Genomic DNA, 13372 nt, shown 5'->3' on the forward strand with positions numbered 1-13372 from the left:
GGTATTCACCAAAGAAATATATTTAGTAGGATTTAAGTTTATGGAACCCCGTGGTTCGTACTTGTGGTAAAGGTTTGGGATTTAGAGGGTTGCTCTGTTTTAAAATCTTATGTTTGAAACTTTTCTTGTGATTTATCAATTTTTTTTGGGCCAGTCCATTTGGGGCTTTGTCCTGGTTTCAATTGGGCTCTCTATTAGTGGACGGTTGGATTAGTCACCCGGGCCAAGATTAGTCGAGGTGCACATACACGTAGCGGTGGGAAATTCGTTCATTAAAAAATTACTCCATATCTAGTAACGGCTGAAAAGATAACGGATCCATATAGAAATTTGCAAAATATGGTTGTACCTTGGCTGGATTCGGAATTAAATGAAATTAAACCAGTATTTAAAACCTTTTCCAAATATTTCTGATGGACCCACTTTATTGTTTCCAGTTTATACTATACCCCCATCAAAGAATCTCCTTCTGTATGAAATATCTGTGGGCCATATTCCTCACTCTGCACCGAGAGATTATTCAACGGTGTCTCAACACTTCTTGCACACGTATTTTTGTGAAAACGTGGGTTCTACATAGACGTGGTGTTGATGGGTGCCCCACAAAAATACGTGATTTTTGAGAAGTGTTGAGACACTGCCGCATGACGGTGCGCCAGATTACCTAATAAATTTTCTCACAGGAGTATAATAGTGGTCGGATTTTTTGGACCCACAGGGCATGACAAAGACAAAGCATTTTCAGATTCCCACAATCCATCCACATGCAAAGAGTTTGTTACCAATCAGAGTGCCTGACTCATCTACCAACCCAAGAAAATGAAACTTGTTTTTCTTTAACAAATGAAACTGATAACCCAAATAATGCACAAATATATTCATTTGTTTTGGTGCAAACAATTGACTTTGATTTTTGGGATTAGGTTGCAAGAAAGTAATTTTTTATCAGTTCGTTCCGACGTGGATGACTTGTCTTTGACAGAACGAGGGAGGGGATTAGCCGAGATACGTGTAAGCTAACCTGAACAACCCTTGATCGTCAAACAAAAGACCCCAAAAAAAAAAAAAAAAACCCATCCATTGGTGCCGACTACCGAGTTATGACTCATGAGTGCCCACATTAGGAATTTATAGAGTTAATGACAATTGTTTTGACACGCAATTACAGAAGTATGTAGGTCCACATGCTCGGAGGCAAGAGTATCATGGTGCGGGAGAGGCGTAAGTTGACCCGGGCATCCTTGCTGCTGACAAAGAAAGGCTTCATGTGATTACTATTCTTCCAGATATGTTTTTTTATGTTCCACAAGAACTGAAAAAGTAAAACTATTTCACCAGAAGTTAAAAATAAAAAGTCACCGAAGATAAAACAAAAGGTAGTACTAGCTTTTTTGAGAAATCAAACAGGGCTTTAATTATCTCTCTTGCACAACCGAACTTTCATACATCAAAAATTGACAACTCCCAAAACAGAAACAAGTCTATTACACATTTCTCTCTACCTTTTAACTCTCACCCAATGTCACATGATAGCCAGAGATTTGAGGCTCAATCTTACATAATTCAACATGTAGATTCATCTCAACTTGACCTATTGAATCCAAGATCTCACCAATCGAAATGTTATGCTAGCAATGCTTGAAAGAAACAGCCATCCAACAGTACCGAAAGACCACAGCCGACGGGTATAGTGATTCTTGGACCAAACACGATAAGGGCTAACGCCGCTAACCCTTTCACAACTTCAGATTTAGGTCAAGGTTTCTCCCTACTTTCTCATTGCAGCTGCTAAGAGCTGATGTTTCTTGGCCTGTTTGCAGCTTTGCCGATGGAAAGAAGCTGTAGAAAGGCCGTTTTGGGGTTGCCGATCCACTAGGTCCTGGCTCATGACTTTGATCACCATTTCCCTGAGAAAATATCACGAAAGGAAACTATAAGACGATACTATTCAAATGAAAACAGGAAAAAGAAAAATGGGTAATGGGGTCTTGTTTAATCTCACTTGATATGGTAGACATTCGAATTCTGATAATTCTCGGCTAGGTGGGGTTGGGTTTGCTGAAGAGAAGTTATGCTTCCGATGAGAATGGGGTGCCAGAGCTGTTGTAGGAGTAGCTAATGTGAGGAAATCTCCATTCATATGATCCCCATTTCCTCCATTTTCTATTGCTACATTCTTTGGATACGGCTCAGACACGAGAGTTGAGCTTGAAGGGGATTCTCTGGAGAGGATGCCAGTACAATGTCAATAAACAAGAACCACACCAGTCCTAAAACAATGTATAAAAGGCTCAATTCATGAGAAATAAAATGACCTGAAACTTGGGTAGGTGGGTTCAGCATTGTCTGTGCCTCTCATGAAATTCGAGCCTGATACATCTCGTCTAGCAATGGGAGGAACATTGGTGGGAGGAAATTTGCAAGGGAAAGAGGGGCCAGATTGATTGTCTCTAGAGAAGGGATATGTCCTCTTATTAGTGCCAACCATCTACAATAGACAAAGCCAAAATAAATAAAGATCCCGCCGCTATTGGAAGTTGGAACATCTCCACAATGATAAAGTTCACAAAACAAAGTACCAGATTCACTACGGGTATCACCCGCATCACACCCTCTTTGATTCTACACCATACTCCTTACCTTCTAAGTTTTTTTTTGATTGAAAATTCTGGGTACTCTTTAGTTTCGTTTGTGCTCATTAACGAATCATGAGAACAAATAAAAACAAAGCGTACTGAAAAAACAAGCATGTATGATCATATCTTCCATTGTCTTGGACAAGACCACTTCGTCTATGAACTACACACATTGATCAATCAAAGTACTAAGCTTTCAAGCCACCTTGATAAATACCATGAAATTTTCAAGTGAATCTAGTCCAAGTAAAGGATAAGGTAAAAGCTACTAAATCATAAGGAGAAAACGTGCAAGTGAGAAAATTTGAGCAAGTTGAACACTACCTTGTCTTCCTCGGGCCACATTGGAGTGTAGTAGTTGCTATAAAAGCTTTGGTTTGAAGGGGGCTCCATTACAGAGGATGTTGAAGTCCCTAATGAGACGTTCACCTACAAATTTGCACACAATTCAAATCCTTCCCCAAACCACACAAATAGCACAAGCCAAATCCCAAATCAAGAAAAGCTTGATAAAAGTACAAAAAAGCATGCACTCACTAACCATTGCTGAAGAGGAAGGTTGCTGCTGAAATTGCTGTGCCTTTTGTATGAAACTTGGGGGAGGCCAAATGGGGTGAGATTCATAGGGTGAATCCATATTTGACCGAACCGGGAATCCAGTTTGATCCAACCTATGACTCTCCCTTTCAAGGTTGTACTCACCATTCCACAACCTAGGCCAGTTACCATGCCCAGAACCCGGGATCGCCGGATACCGTATCCCCCCTCCTCCATCATTTGGTGGGCTTGGTAATGGAAGAGGAGTTAGGTGTAAAGGATCTGTGTTGGGAATGGACGAGGAAGGTCTAAAAACAGAATTTGGGGAAGAAAGATCTGTTGGTGGAGGAGGGGGAGGCGAAGGGACTGGAAATGGTGAAGGTGTTTGCCTGAAATTGGTGGGAGCACACTGGCCAACTGCTAAGCATGAAGAATTTGTTGGTGATACAAGGGAATTGGGTGGAAAAGTGGCACCACCTTTCTTTTGTTGTTCCTCTAATCTAATCTTCTCAAGCTGAGCAACACCTAGTCCTCTTTGTGGGACCTTTTTTTGCTTCAACTTTTTTGAAGATCGGTTGCTACCACTGCCGCCGCCGCCGCTAAAACCGCCACCACTACTATTGCTATTGCCGCACCTATGGCTATGTTCTTGTTGAGCCATTCCTGTTCTCAGCCATCTAATTACAAAAACCCATAGGGGCACATTCTTAAATAGCCAACCCAAATGGGGCTATATTTATGTCCAGAAACTGATTCGCCAAATCAACGTAATTTTTAGATACTCCAAATCTAAAGAATCGAAATCTGAGGAGGGTTTTGAGAGAGAAATCCAAAAGCAATCTAGAGGAATCAAAGAGAACCTAAGCAGTCAATAAGTAACCAAATGGGATACTCAACAAAAAGGAAAAGGAAAAAAAGTTAACCAAATGTGGTTGTTTTGTACAGAAACTGATCCGCAAGATTACCATCATTTGGAGAAGATACCCAGAATCTAAATAATCAAAATCTGATGAGGGTTTTTTTTGGTGGGAGAAGCCAAAAGCAAAATCTAGAGGAATCAAGGAGAACCTAAGTGAGGAAAAAACCCAAATCTCCAGTTGTAGATTACACAAAATCTCGCAGGTCATGGAGTCAAGATCGGCAACTTATATGGAAAGAAGAACAACGCACCCATAATTCAGCAAAGATTGTGCTGTACATGGAGAGAGAGACAGAGAGTATCTGAGTGATTCGGATTTTACTCAAACCACATTTGTTTGTTTATCCGAGAGAGATCAGATGAAGACCTATTTTTCGAAATTCAAAAAGTTAAAATGACAAATCTAAAGCAAACCCAATTGAAAACTTTTCTTGAAAATCCTAATTTTTCGCCCAAATCCTCGCTCCACTACTTCCTTCCAAGACCGACTCTCAAGAACTCTCTCTCTCTATATCTCTGTCAGTCTGTCTCTCTCTATCAGCACACATTAAGCCCGGACCACAACCTCAGACAGACACACAGTCACACACACACACACACACAGAGCTCTCTTCTCTCTCCCACTCTTTCTTTCTAGAGCTAAGCCAGCAAATCCATGCAGTGTCATATTTTACCTGTTTGTTGCATTTTAAAGGGTACCCCTGGCTGGCTCTGCAGCTTTAGGATCAAATTGCGGGCCCCTATGATCGTACTGACATGTGTCGTAATTCACCTCCCAAATCACCCTCCTTCATGTGCAAATTGCAATGATAAATGTGTAATAACTAACCGAAATTACACTATTGTTTTTTTTTTTTTTTGGAAAATGTTAAACTCAACTTTTGATCATCATGTGGGCAATGATTAATGTGCAAAATATACTTTGATATCTACGAAAAGTATATAGATATCCGAAAAAGTGCATAAATATATGTGGAAAGTACATTGAAACTCTAGGCTCTGTTTCAGAAACCTTCTTAAAAAATAAGCAGTTTATTTTACATTTTTAAACTCAAAAATAATGGAAATGAAAAATATTTTTTTAATTTTTTTTGCATCGTATAAAAGATCTCATCGAGATCTTTCAAACAAGATCCATATTGCATATTTTTAGATTTCAATAAATCCATAATTTTTTAGCTTGAAATTGCCTTCTTAAAAAATAAGAGCGTTTTTTACGTTCCGGGACGGGGCCTAACTTTTCTGAGACTAATTGTGAATTATCAACTGCATAATGTGTTGATGTTAGCAAAAATCCTTTTTATCATACTATATACTAGGGTGTCTGCGAGCCTGATTTTTCCAATTTCTAGCTAAAATTTTACTTTTGAAAAGTTTTGAATACAAAATATTTTTTTATGGGTTATTGACTATTTGATTTAAACTTTTTACGTTCTTTTTGAAATTGAGACCAAAAAATAATATTTCTTATTAAAAAATATTATTGTAATTAGTACTATCTAAACTTTCAATAATTCGAATTGGTACTTTCTTTCTTTTTTTGTTAATACTCCATTTAATTATACTTAATCCCACTTTACTTTGGACAGAGAAAATCCAGCTGGACCCTCGGATTATGCAAATCTTCCTGTTTTGGTTCATTTTACAATATTTTACTGATTTATTGCTCGCACAGCTTACGTAAGAATATATATGCATTTACAGCACATTAGCATGCCCTCAGCTTCAAAGTTTAACATATGTTGGTGTCATTAATTTGGGTTTAGTGGCCCATGTCTTGTCATCCCCATTCTCTTTTTCAAGTTTGGGCTAGAATAAGCCTACTTGTCATATGATCTACTTGGTTTTCTCAAGTTATTTGGAACAATTATATAAGTCATGACTTACGGGTGATAAACAAGCCCAATGAAAGCTGAGCAAGAGGTTTGATCAAGTTTGGTTTGAAACTTAAACGAATTTAAAAAATATGTTCGATCTTAACTTGTTTATATGACCAACCAATCTCCAACGAGTTTTAGTCAAGCCAAACACGAGCCGATCTCGAGTAGCTTAACTTTTTTTATATTGTACATCATATGCCGAACAAGCTGGAGCTTCGTTTAAAAACTTAACGAGGTTCTAAAAATTTTCAAGCTTGACTTAATTGTGTAACAAACCCATTTTAAACATTTTTATATACCAAACAAGGCACCCATCTAGGACACTTTGTCTTCAACCATAGGGTAGCTAATAAAGAAAGCTTTGGATCCAATGGGCAAAGGCAACTGGGAATGAAACCAAAGTTGAGAGGGTAAAGGTGTACTGCAGCATCATCAAATCTTTGCTATGTTGTGGCCAATGGATTTGCCTTTCAAAATGGGCCCACCTTAGCCACAACAAACCATCTCTAAATTATTGAAAAGAAAACAAACTTTGAGGAAGGACAGTGGAGCCTTCAATTGCACCACCAGTTTTGTCATTTTCAGATGCTAAGATTGTCCCAAATAATACTCCACTCCTCTACAAGATATGAGGCCAACATCCAAGCATCTACTCATAAGATTCCATTTACATTGAGTTCTCCATCCTCATGTTATTTGATTTAACTTCACATCTTCCAGGCTTCCACTGTTCCAAACATGACCAGGAAAGGGAGATATTCAATTCAGAAAAATATATTACAGGAAATGGACGAATTAACCGAGTTGAATACGGGATGTCCTAATGGATTTACCTTTTCAACGACTTGGATCAGAACCAGATTGTTTTTACTCTTAACGCTATGTTGGTTTGCATAGCCTTTTGATTTTGGATGCTGCTCAAACTTTGTTTACATAGACAACTAAACAAAGATAAAAATCTTATTGAAATTTACAAATTTCCTTCTTTTTCTATCAAACCAAGAGAAGAGTGAAAAATGGAGAAAGGTTGTGTGGCATTTCCTTCTCTTAGCTTTACTCCCTAAATTCAACATCCCAGACGAAACCTCAGAATCATTAGATCTCCATATGCCTTTGGGGCGCATTAAATTTTGGTAGTGTGTTCGAGGAAAAAGATCGACCTTAAAGACCTTACTGGAATCTGGACACGAGGGCCAAAAAATCACTAATCGGTTGGATGCCGATTAGTGATTTCTCTGCCAAATTGAACACATTAGGCCAAGAAATCACTAATTGGTTGGATGCGTAAACCAGTGCGCGGGATGACCATGGGACGTTATTTCTGGGCCTATTAGTTACGGAGCAATAAGGAACTGAAAATGACTACAAATATCAAAAAATGCTGAGAGAGTATAAAAGAGTCCCGTAGCTCAGTTGGTTAGAGCGTTGGTCTTATGAGCCGAAGGTCGCGGGTTCGAGCCCCGCCGGGACTATTTTTGTTCCTGTTTTTCCTTCACTGATACCCTTTTGTGCTTCTTCATTCTGATGAATGTCTCAACCTCCTAGGACACGAGTTTGCAAGAATTTGCATTATTATTTTTTTCTCTGACTTTTCTCGTTCACCAATTGATCCCGAAACTGGAGCTATTATACTTCTGGAAAATCAGTGCTAGTTTGAGAATACTCACACCCAAGACCCATTTGATTTATACCAAGAAATCGGTTCGGGGAAGATCAATTAGATGGTTTGTCTTCTTTGCAATAGTTCATCTGCATTTTGCACGCCGGCCTTTTGGCTTGGATTGCTTAGTTGTCTGGTTCCATCTCACTAGGATCCTAATTATAGTCATTTAGTGGAAAGATTAGTCCTTCACTGCCACAGAGTCCCTTAGAATTTTGGTTGGATGGAGATTGTCAATTACTATGCATACCTGTAGCGAGCTTCAGTAACGGTGACTCTTCAATTTAACAGCGACGACGAAATGCGTCAATTTCATCAGCAGAAAGATGGTTTGGAAAATTACAGGCCACCTGATGATTAATTTTCGAAAACCTGCATTCATGATAGACAACAGTAGTGTCCAATACAAAACCAAAAAAAAAAAAACTAGAGGATTGAAGACTTCCTATATAACAAAAAATAATAATAATCTAGTGGTGGCGGATCTATATAATTAGGGGGTAATTTTTTGTTCCAATATAGTAATAGCATTTTTTGAAATCATCGCCTCGGCTCCATTATTGCCTTCAACAATGCCAAGTTATACAGTCGACATCCAACAGAACGCATGATGGATCACTTCTTCTTTTTTTGAACCGCGATGGATCACTTCTTCGAAAGAGACAAAGTAAAACTTGAGATTGTGTTACCGTGGAGTCGCGGACACAGTGATCTTATTCCCCCCAATTTGCTAACTTCACATATGTTCCAGCTATTATTGCTAAGATTTGATACTTGCCGTGTTTATCGATTACTACATTTCTGTCTCGCGTATCTTTATTTTATCGCCGCCATGCACATTCAAGCTGCATTTCGGGTATTTATCGTATACTGCAGCATGCTAAACTTGCTTGGACATCATACCTATTACTACTTGTCTACATATTTCTCGTTGATTCTAGTTATAGAACTTGCAACTAAAACAAAAGCGAGCTAGTTTGTTTTGGCATGTGTTTTGTGTTAGGTTTGCTGGGTTTTGAAGTTGTTGCGCTACCAAAAGTCTGTCGTTATCATGTAAGTTTGTGCAGCTCTAAGCTGCTCCTATTACGATAACAAACTTGGACTTTCACCATTTTGTGCCGGAGTATCTCTGATCAATTGGACTTCTTATTACATTACGGAAGTTAGATTTCCTCCATCGTTGTGCATATTGTAGGCACGGCAAGATCTACGTTGCATAAAAAGGACCAGATGATTCCTGACTTTGATTGAAGCTGATTCGGTAAGAAAGCAAAATCTGGCAGTTTAAGCCGTAGACAGATCTTGGAGCAGAATACGTGCTCAGTTAGAGCCCTTCGGCTTTACATGGTCTAGGAAGGTCGGCTAACGCAGAAGAAGCTGGAAAATCAGTTAAACCTTGAAACCAAGCTTCATCCGATAAGAGGTTCAAATGATGCCTAGATGCCTCCTTTCTCACTTCTATTTTATTGTGTTAGAAAGAATTTCGTTAAGAAAATAGGTGATAAGTTGTAGAGAAGTCATTTTTCTGCTCGGTGGATGCTATTTGTAATATCATTTCATCATGGTTTACAAAAGGTACCGATACAACAACCGGTGGGCATTTCCTTAAAGGTCGGTGTTGCGCGCTTCATTGCTTGAACTGTTTTCGGGAGAATGATTCACTAAATCAAACAAAACTTTTGCACATTTGTATGCAAAAAGTTCTGGGAAAAATGCAAGACTGGGGATTGGCGTTTATAGGTAGCTAGCTAAGCTTGATCAGGACTAGAAATTGACTGTTTCTGGCCTTGCCTTCCCCTTTTAGATTATGGTCCGATCTCTCCCAGGATCAAGAGAAAGCTCTTTGCCTTCTCCATATTCATATTGATTAGCGCTAGATGACGGAAAGGAGCCAGAAGGAGCAAGCTTCGTCAATGCAGACTGACACGATTCATTCTCCTTTTCATGGCCTCCCATGGAGTCACATCAGCAAATTATCCTCCTTCCGAGCCGGGAAAGATTAAATCAGTGAAGCAAGAGAGCCTTTTGTTGTTTCCACTACTTGAAGCTATTGTTACGACCCCGAAGAAACGAACAAATCCCAAGTACGTACATATAACAGCCAAAACTGCTATGTGCATTCTGTCCAGCGTAAGCATCGGGATAATCTCGACGTGGGCCAGTGGCATACCAGTACTGCAATATTGTTTTGGTATCCATTTGCTAGTTTATTATTGACATGGGGAAAGGGGAAAGCATCAATAAGCCACCCCTATTGTTGGGCCCTTGGCTGCTGCTTCTTCGCTTCAAAATCATCCAAGCAGCAAATGGTTTAAATTCCAAGCAATCAGACAAAAGTCGTAGGCCCTCATTTTTCTGTCATTGACAGGGTAATTAAGTTGCGAATCAATAACATCTCTGTACTCCCTGAAGCCATCACCCTTCTTTTCTGGGACTTTATTGTACATTGCGAAATTGTACTCTCTCTCTCTTTTGTTTTTTTGTTGGTAAGTACTGTAAATACCAGAGGACTTGCTTGTAAAAGTAAAATTTTCTTCTGGGTTTTGCAGTGGGGGGCCAATATGCTTTGCAGTGAGGGCTGGGGTTGGAGCTGGAAGCAGAACTGGATGGCCATTTTCCCCGCGGGAAACTCCGGTCCCTTCCCGGTTTTCATCCCCCATGATGCTCCGAATGGAGAGGGGAGCTAGGGGGATAAAACTGCAAAGCAACCGGCAATGAAAAACATAATTCCGGGGAAAACCAAATCCGTTGTGAAAGGAGGAGCGAAAAAGCAATAGGGTTATCGTATACACGCGGTGGGAAGGAAGACCCCGGATGGGCAAATTGTGGAGTTTTTAAGCTTGCTCAATCTGGAACTGATGAAGCAAAAGGCAAGCAAGGAGGAAAAAATCTCAGTTTAGCAGTTTTGTTTTTAACTTTTTTCTAAAACTATTCTGAAGAAATGATTCTGAAAACACCAACTCAAAGGGTAAAGTACCTCTCGAATGAATCTTTGGATCATGCATACAAGCTGTCCCACCAAGTGCCCCTCAATATTGCTGGCATACGAAGAAACTAGAAGCAAGCAGTGCCAGGGGCCAGAGGGCAGCTCAATGTAGGCCCCTCTCCATAACAAAAGTTCATCAAAAAAAGAATTCTTTTTTGATGAGTACTCTCAGTACTAAACCATGGTATCCTACAAATTCATGCAACCGATTTTATTTTTTTCAAGTTTTGTTCTCATCAAACATATATAAGTGTATGGACTCGGAGTTTCGATGTCCGATGTGAATATACTCAGTCTCGAGTGTCAGATTCATCTAATTTTTAAACTACTAGTTATGCAGGTTGTGCTCACTTGATATATGAAGTTTTAGCGATAAGGATACTGTTGTATGGTCGTTCGATAGCGCCTATGTAAGGCTCTCCACTTGTACGATGCGGGTTCGACTCTTTTGCCCAAAGAAGTCTTTATATATATATATATATATATATCTTGTCACAAAAACTAAGGCTTGGTTTGGAACTTAGGAAACAAAGAGAACATAATTAAGAAGCAAATGAGAGGGAAAATTGGGAAGAAAGTTGAATTCAGATTTGAAAATTTCCCTTCTCTTTTTTAAGAAACAAATAAGGGAAGATTGAAGAGAAATTGGGAAGAAAGTTGAATTCAAATTTGAAATTTTCCCTTCTCTTTTTTAAGAAACAAATAAGGGAAAGGAAATTTTTTAAAATTTTGTCTTCTTTTCCACAATTCCAAAGAGAGCCTAAGACTAGTGACAACTTTATGTTTGTTACTCCCTAAAAAGCTAACAAGCATTCGTTACATTTGTGAAAATTGTGATTACATATATCTTTAGCTACAATCTTTTAACGACATCTTTGTGACAATAATTTTTTATCACTATTTTTTGCTTGTTAATGTAGAATTATTTGAAGAATTTGCTTCAAAAATGCAATAAGATGTTCTTTTTCAATCAGATCATGCTAATCATAAAACTCTGTAACTGGAGTTGCATTTTAATTAGTAGGACTTTTTTTATGTAATTCAAACTAAAAAGCACATTGCAATCTTAATTTTGTTTTTTTTACTTGTATGTCTTTTTACTTTATGATTTAATAAGCGGGCAACCAAATTTGAGGTCGGGCAGAACGTCAGGGCTGGTCAGCTGGATGTTCAACCATTGGTGTTAAGCAACTCTGCCCAGTATATTTACCCAAAATAGCAAAATGTGATCGGTGTCCAACACAAATACTTGAATACGTTTGTAAGGTTACAAGAGGTCATGTAAAAGTGGAATCACAAACCCATAAGCAAGTCCTTTGTGCTGTCTCAATACAAGACACAAGTGTTTTTTTAATTTTCTTTTCTCCCAAAGTAGAGGAAAATCCAGCTAGACAGAGATTTTAATTATGCAGAGAGATTTATTTATAAGGTAGGGGACCATGGATTGATGGCCACACCATTGGTGTTGTCCATCTGTGCACTCATCTTTCATGATTGAGCTTCATCCCAATGGCTGGGACTACATTACACTTTAGCCCAACTTGGTCTGCCTAGATCCCTCTATGACCTGACCTTAATGAAGTAACATTGGGAAACCTGTGTCCACTTTCTGGGAACACTTCTCTAACTAAAGGGAGGAACCAAAGCATTCGGATAGAGCACTATTTCAAGAAATTTGGTTCCTGATTGGTTGCTTATACGAAATACAGTCTGTAGAATGCTTTTAGGAAATTGTTTTAGAAAACGCAAGACATCGAAAGCATCTTTTTCCTGATTTTGTGGGAAACGGGTTGTCTTCAAGAATTACGCCTCTGGGCAAGTTTTTAAAACAGTTCGCCAAATGGGTTCACTGCGTTGTAGAACAGGAAAAAAAAATACACAACATAAGTGCTCCTAAAAAGATTCAGCTAACACACGATCAAGATGAGGCTTATAAGAAAACCTAACGAGAAAACAGATGCCAAACAAGGCCTAGAGGATGGAACTGTGTAATTGGTTATTAATCTTCTACCACTACTGCCATTCATGGAAAATGACTGACTCCAACTTTTCCACCACCAGAAACCAGCAAAGCAGCAGCAGCAACAACACGACACACACACACGAGAGAGAGAGAGAGAGAGAGAGAGAGAGAGAGAGAGAGATCACATCACAACTTAACCATCACCCATTTGTTCCTCCCACTTAGGAATTGAGAAAGAAACCACCAGCTCAAAATCAAACATCAAATCATCACCACAGGAAATATAGCAATTATTAGACACCAAAGTATTGGGGCATTTCCTGCTATTAAGGTATTTCCCAATAGGCACTTTGTCCTGGCTCAATACATGACAAGTGCTTTTAATTTTATTTTCCCCAAACAAGAAATAAAACCAGCTGGACAGAGATTATGCAGCACAGATATTTTACAGTGTAAAGGGGCCCAAGGACTGATGACCAAGTACCCTCACAATGATGGTATACTGGCATCCATCTGTGTAGTCTTTCTTGCTTCTACTTGCATAATTGAGCTTTTTCATATTTGGTTGCCTCACTTTCCTCACTTTAGCCCAACTTGGGGTCTACCTTATTTGGTTCATCCACCAAACCAGCTAGATTCCTCTATGACCTGACGTTAATGAACTAAACTTTTGTGGCTTATGACTCAAATCCAATCCCTATTGCATCACAACCTATGTCCACTTTCTAGGAACACTTCTCTAACTAAAGGGATCAACCAGGGCATGTAGATAAGCAATATTTTGTACAACA

At 39.0% G+C, this 13372-nt stretch overlaps 1 protein-coding gene and 1 non-coding gene across 2 annotated transcripts; one reads left to right on the plus strand and one right to left on the minus strand.

Moving 5' to 3' along the window:
* Positions 1 to 1387: 1387 nt before the first annotated feature.
* Positions 1388 to 4749, minus strand: LOC131323382 (uncharacterized). Its single transcript, XM_058355140.1, has 5 exons — positions 3178 to 4749; positions 2961 to 3065; positions 2316 to 2488; positions 2003 to 2222; positions 1388 to 1907 (listed from the first exon to the last, which is right to left on the minus strand). Exons 1-5 carry the CDS (start codon positions 3832 to 3834, stop codon positions 1737 to 1739), a joined length of 1326 nt encoding a protein of 441 aa, XP_058211123.1. The 5' UTR covers positions 3835 to 4749; the 3' UTR covers positions 1388 to 1736.
* Positions 4750 to 7370: 2621 nt separating this feature from the next.
* On the plus strand, positions 7371 to 7444 carry TRNAI-UAU (transfer RNA isoleucine (anticodon UAU)). Its single transcript has one exon. It is a non-coding gene; the product is annotated as a tRNA-Ile (tRNA).
* The last annotated feature ends 5928 nt before the right edge of the window (positions 7445 to 13372 follow it).

Source organism: Rhododendron vialii, chromosome 4a (genome assembly GCF_030253575.1).
Source record: "Rhododendron vialii isolate Sample 1 chromosome 4a, ASM3025357v1".
Lineage (NCBI taxonomy): Eukaryota > Viridiplantae > Streptophyta > Magnoliopsida > Ericales > Ericaceae > Rhododendron > Rhododendron vialii.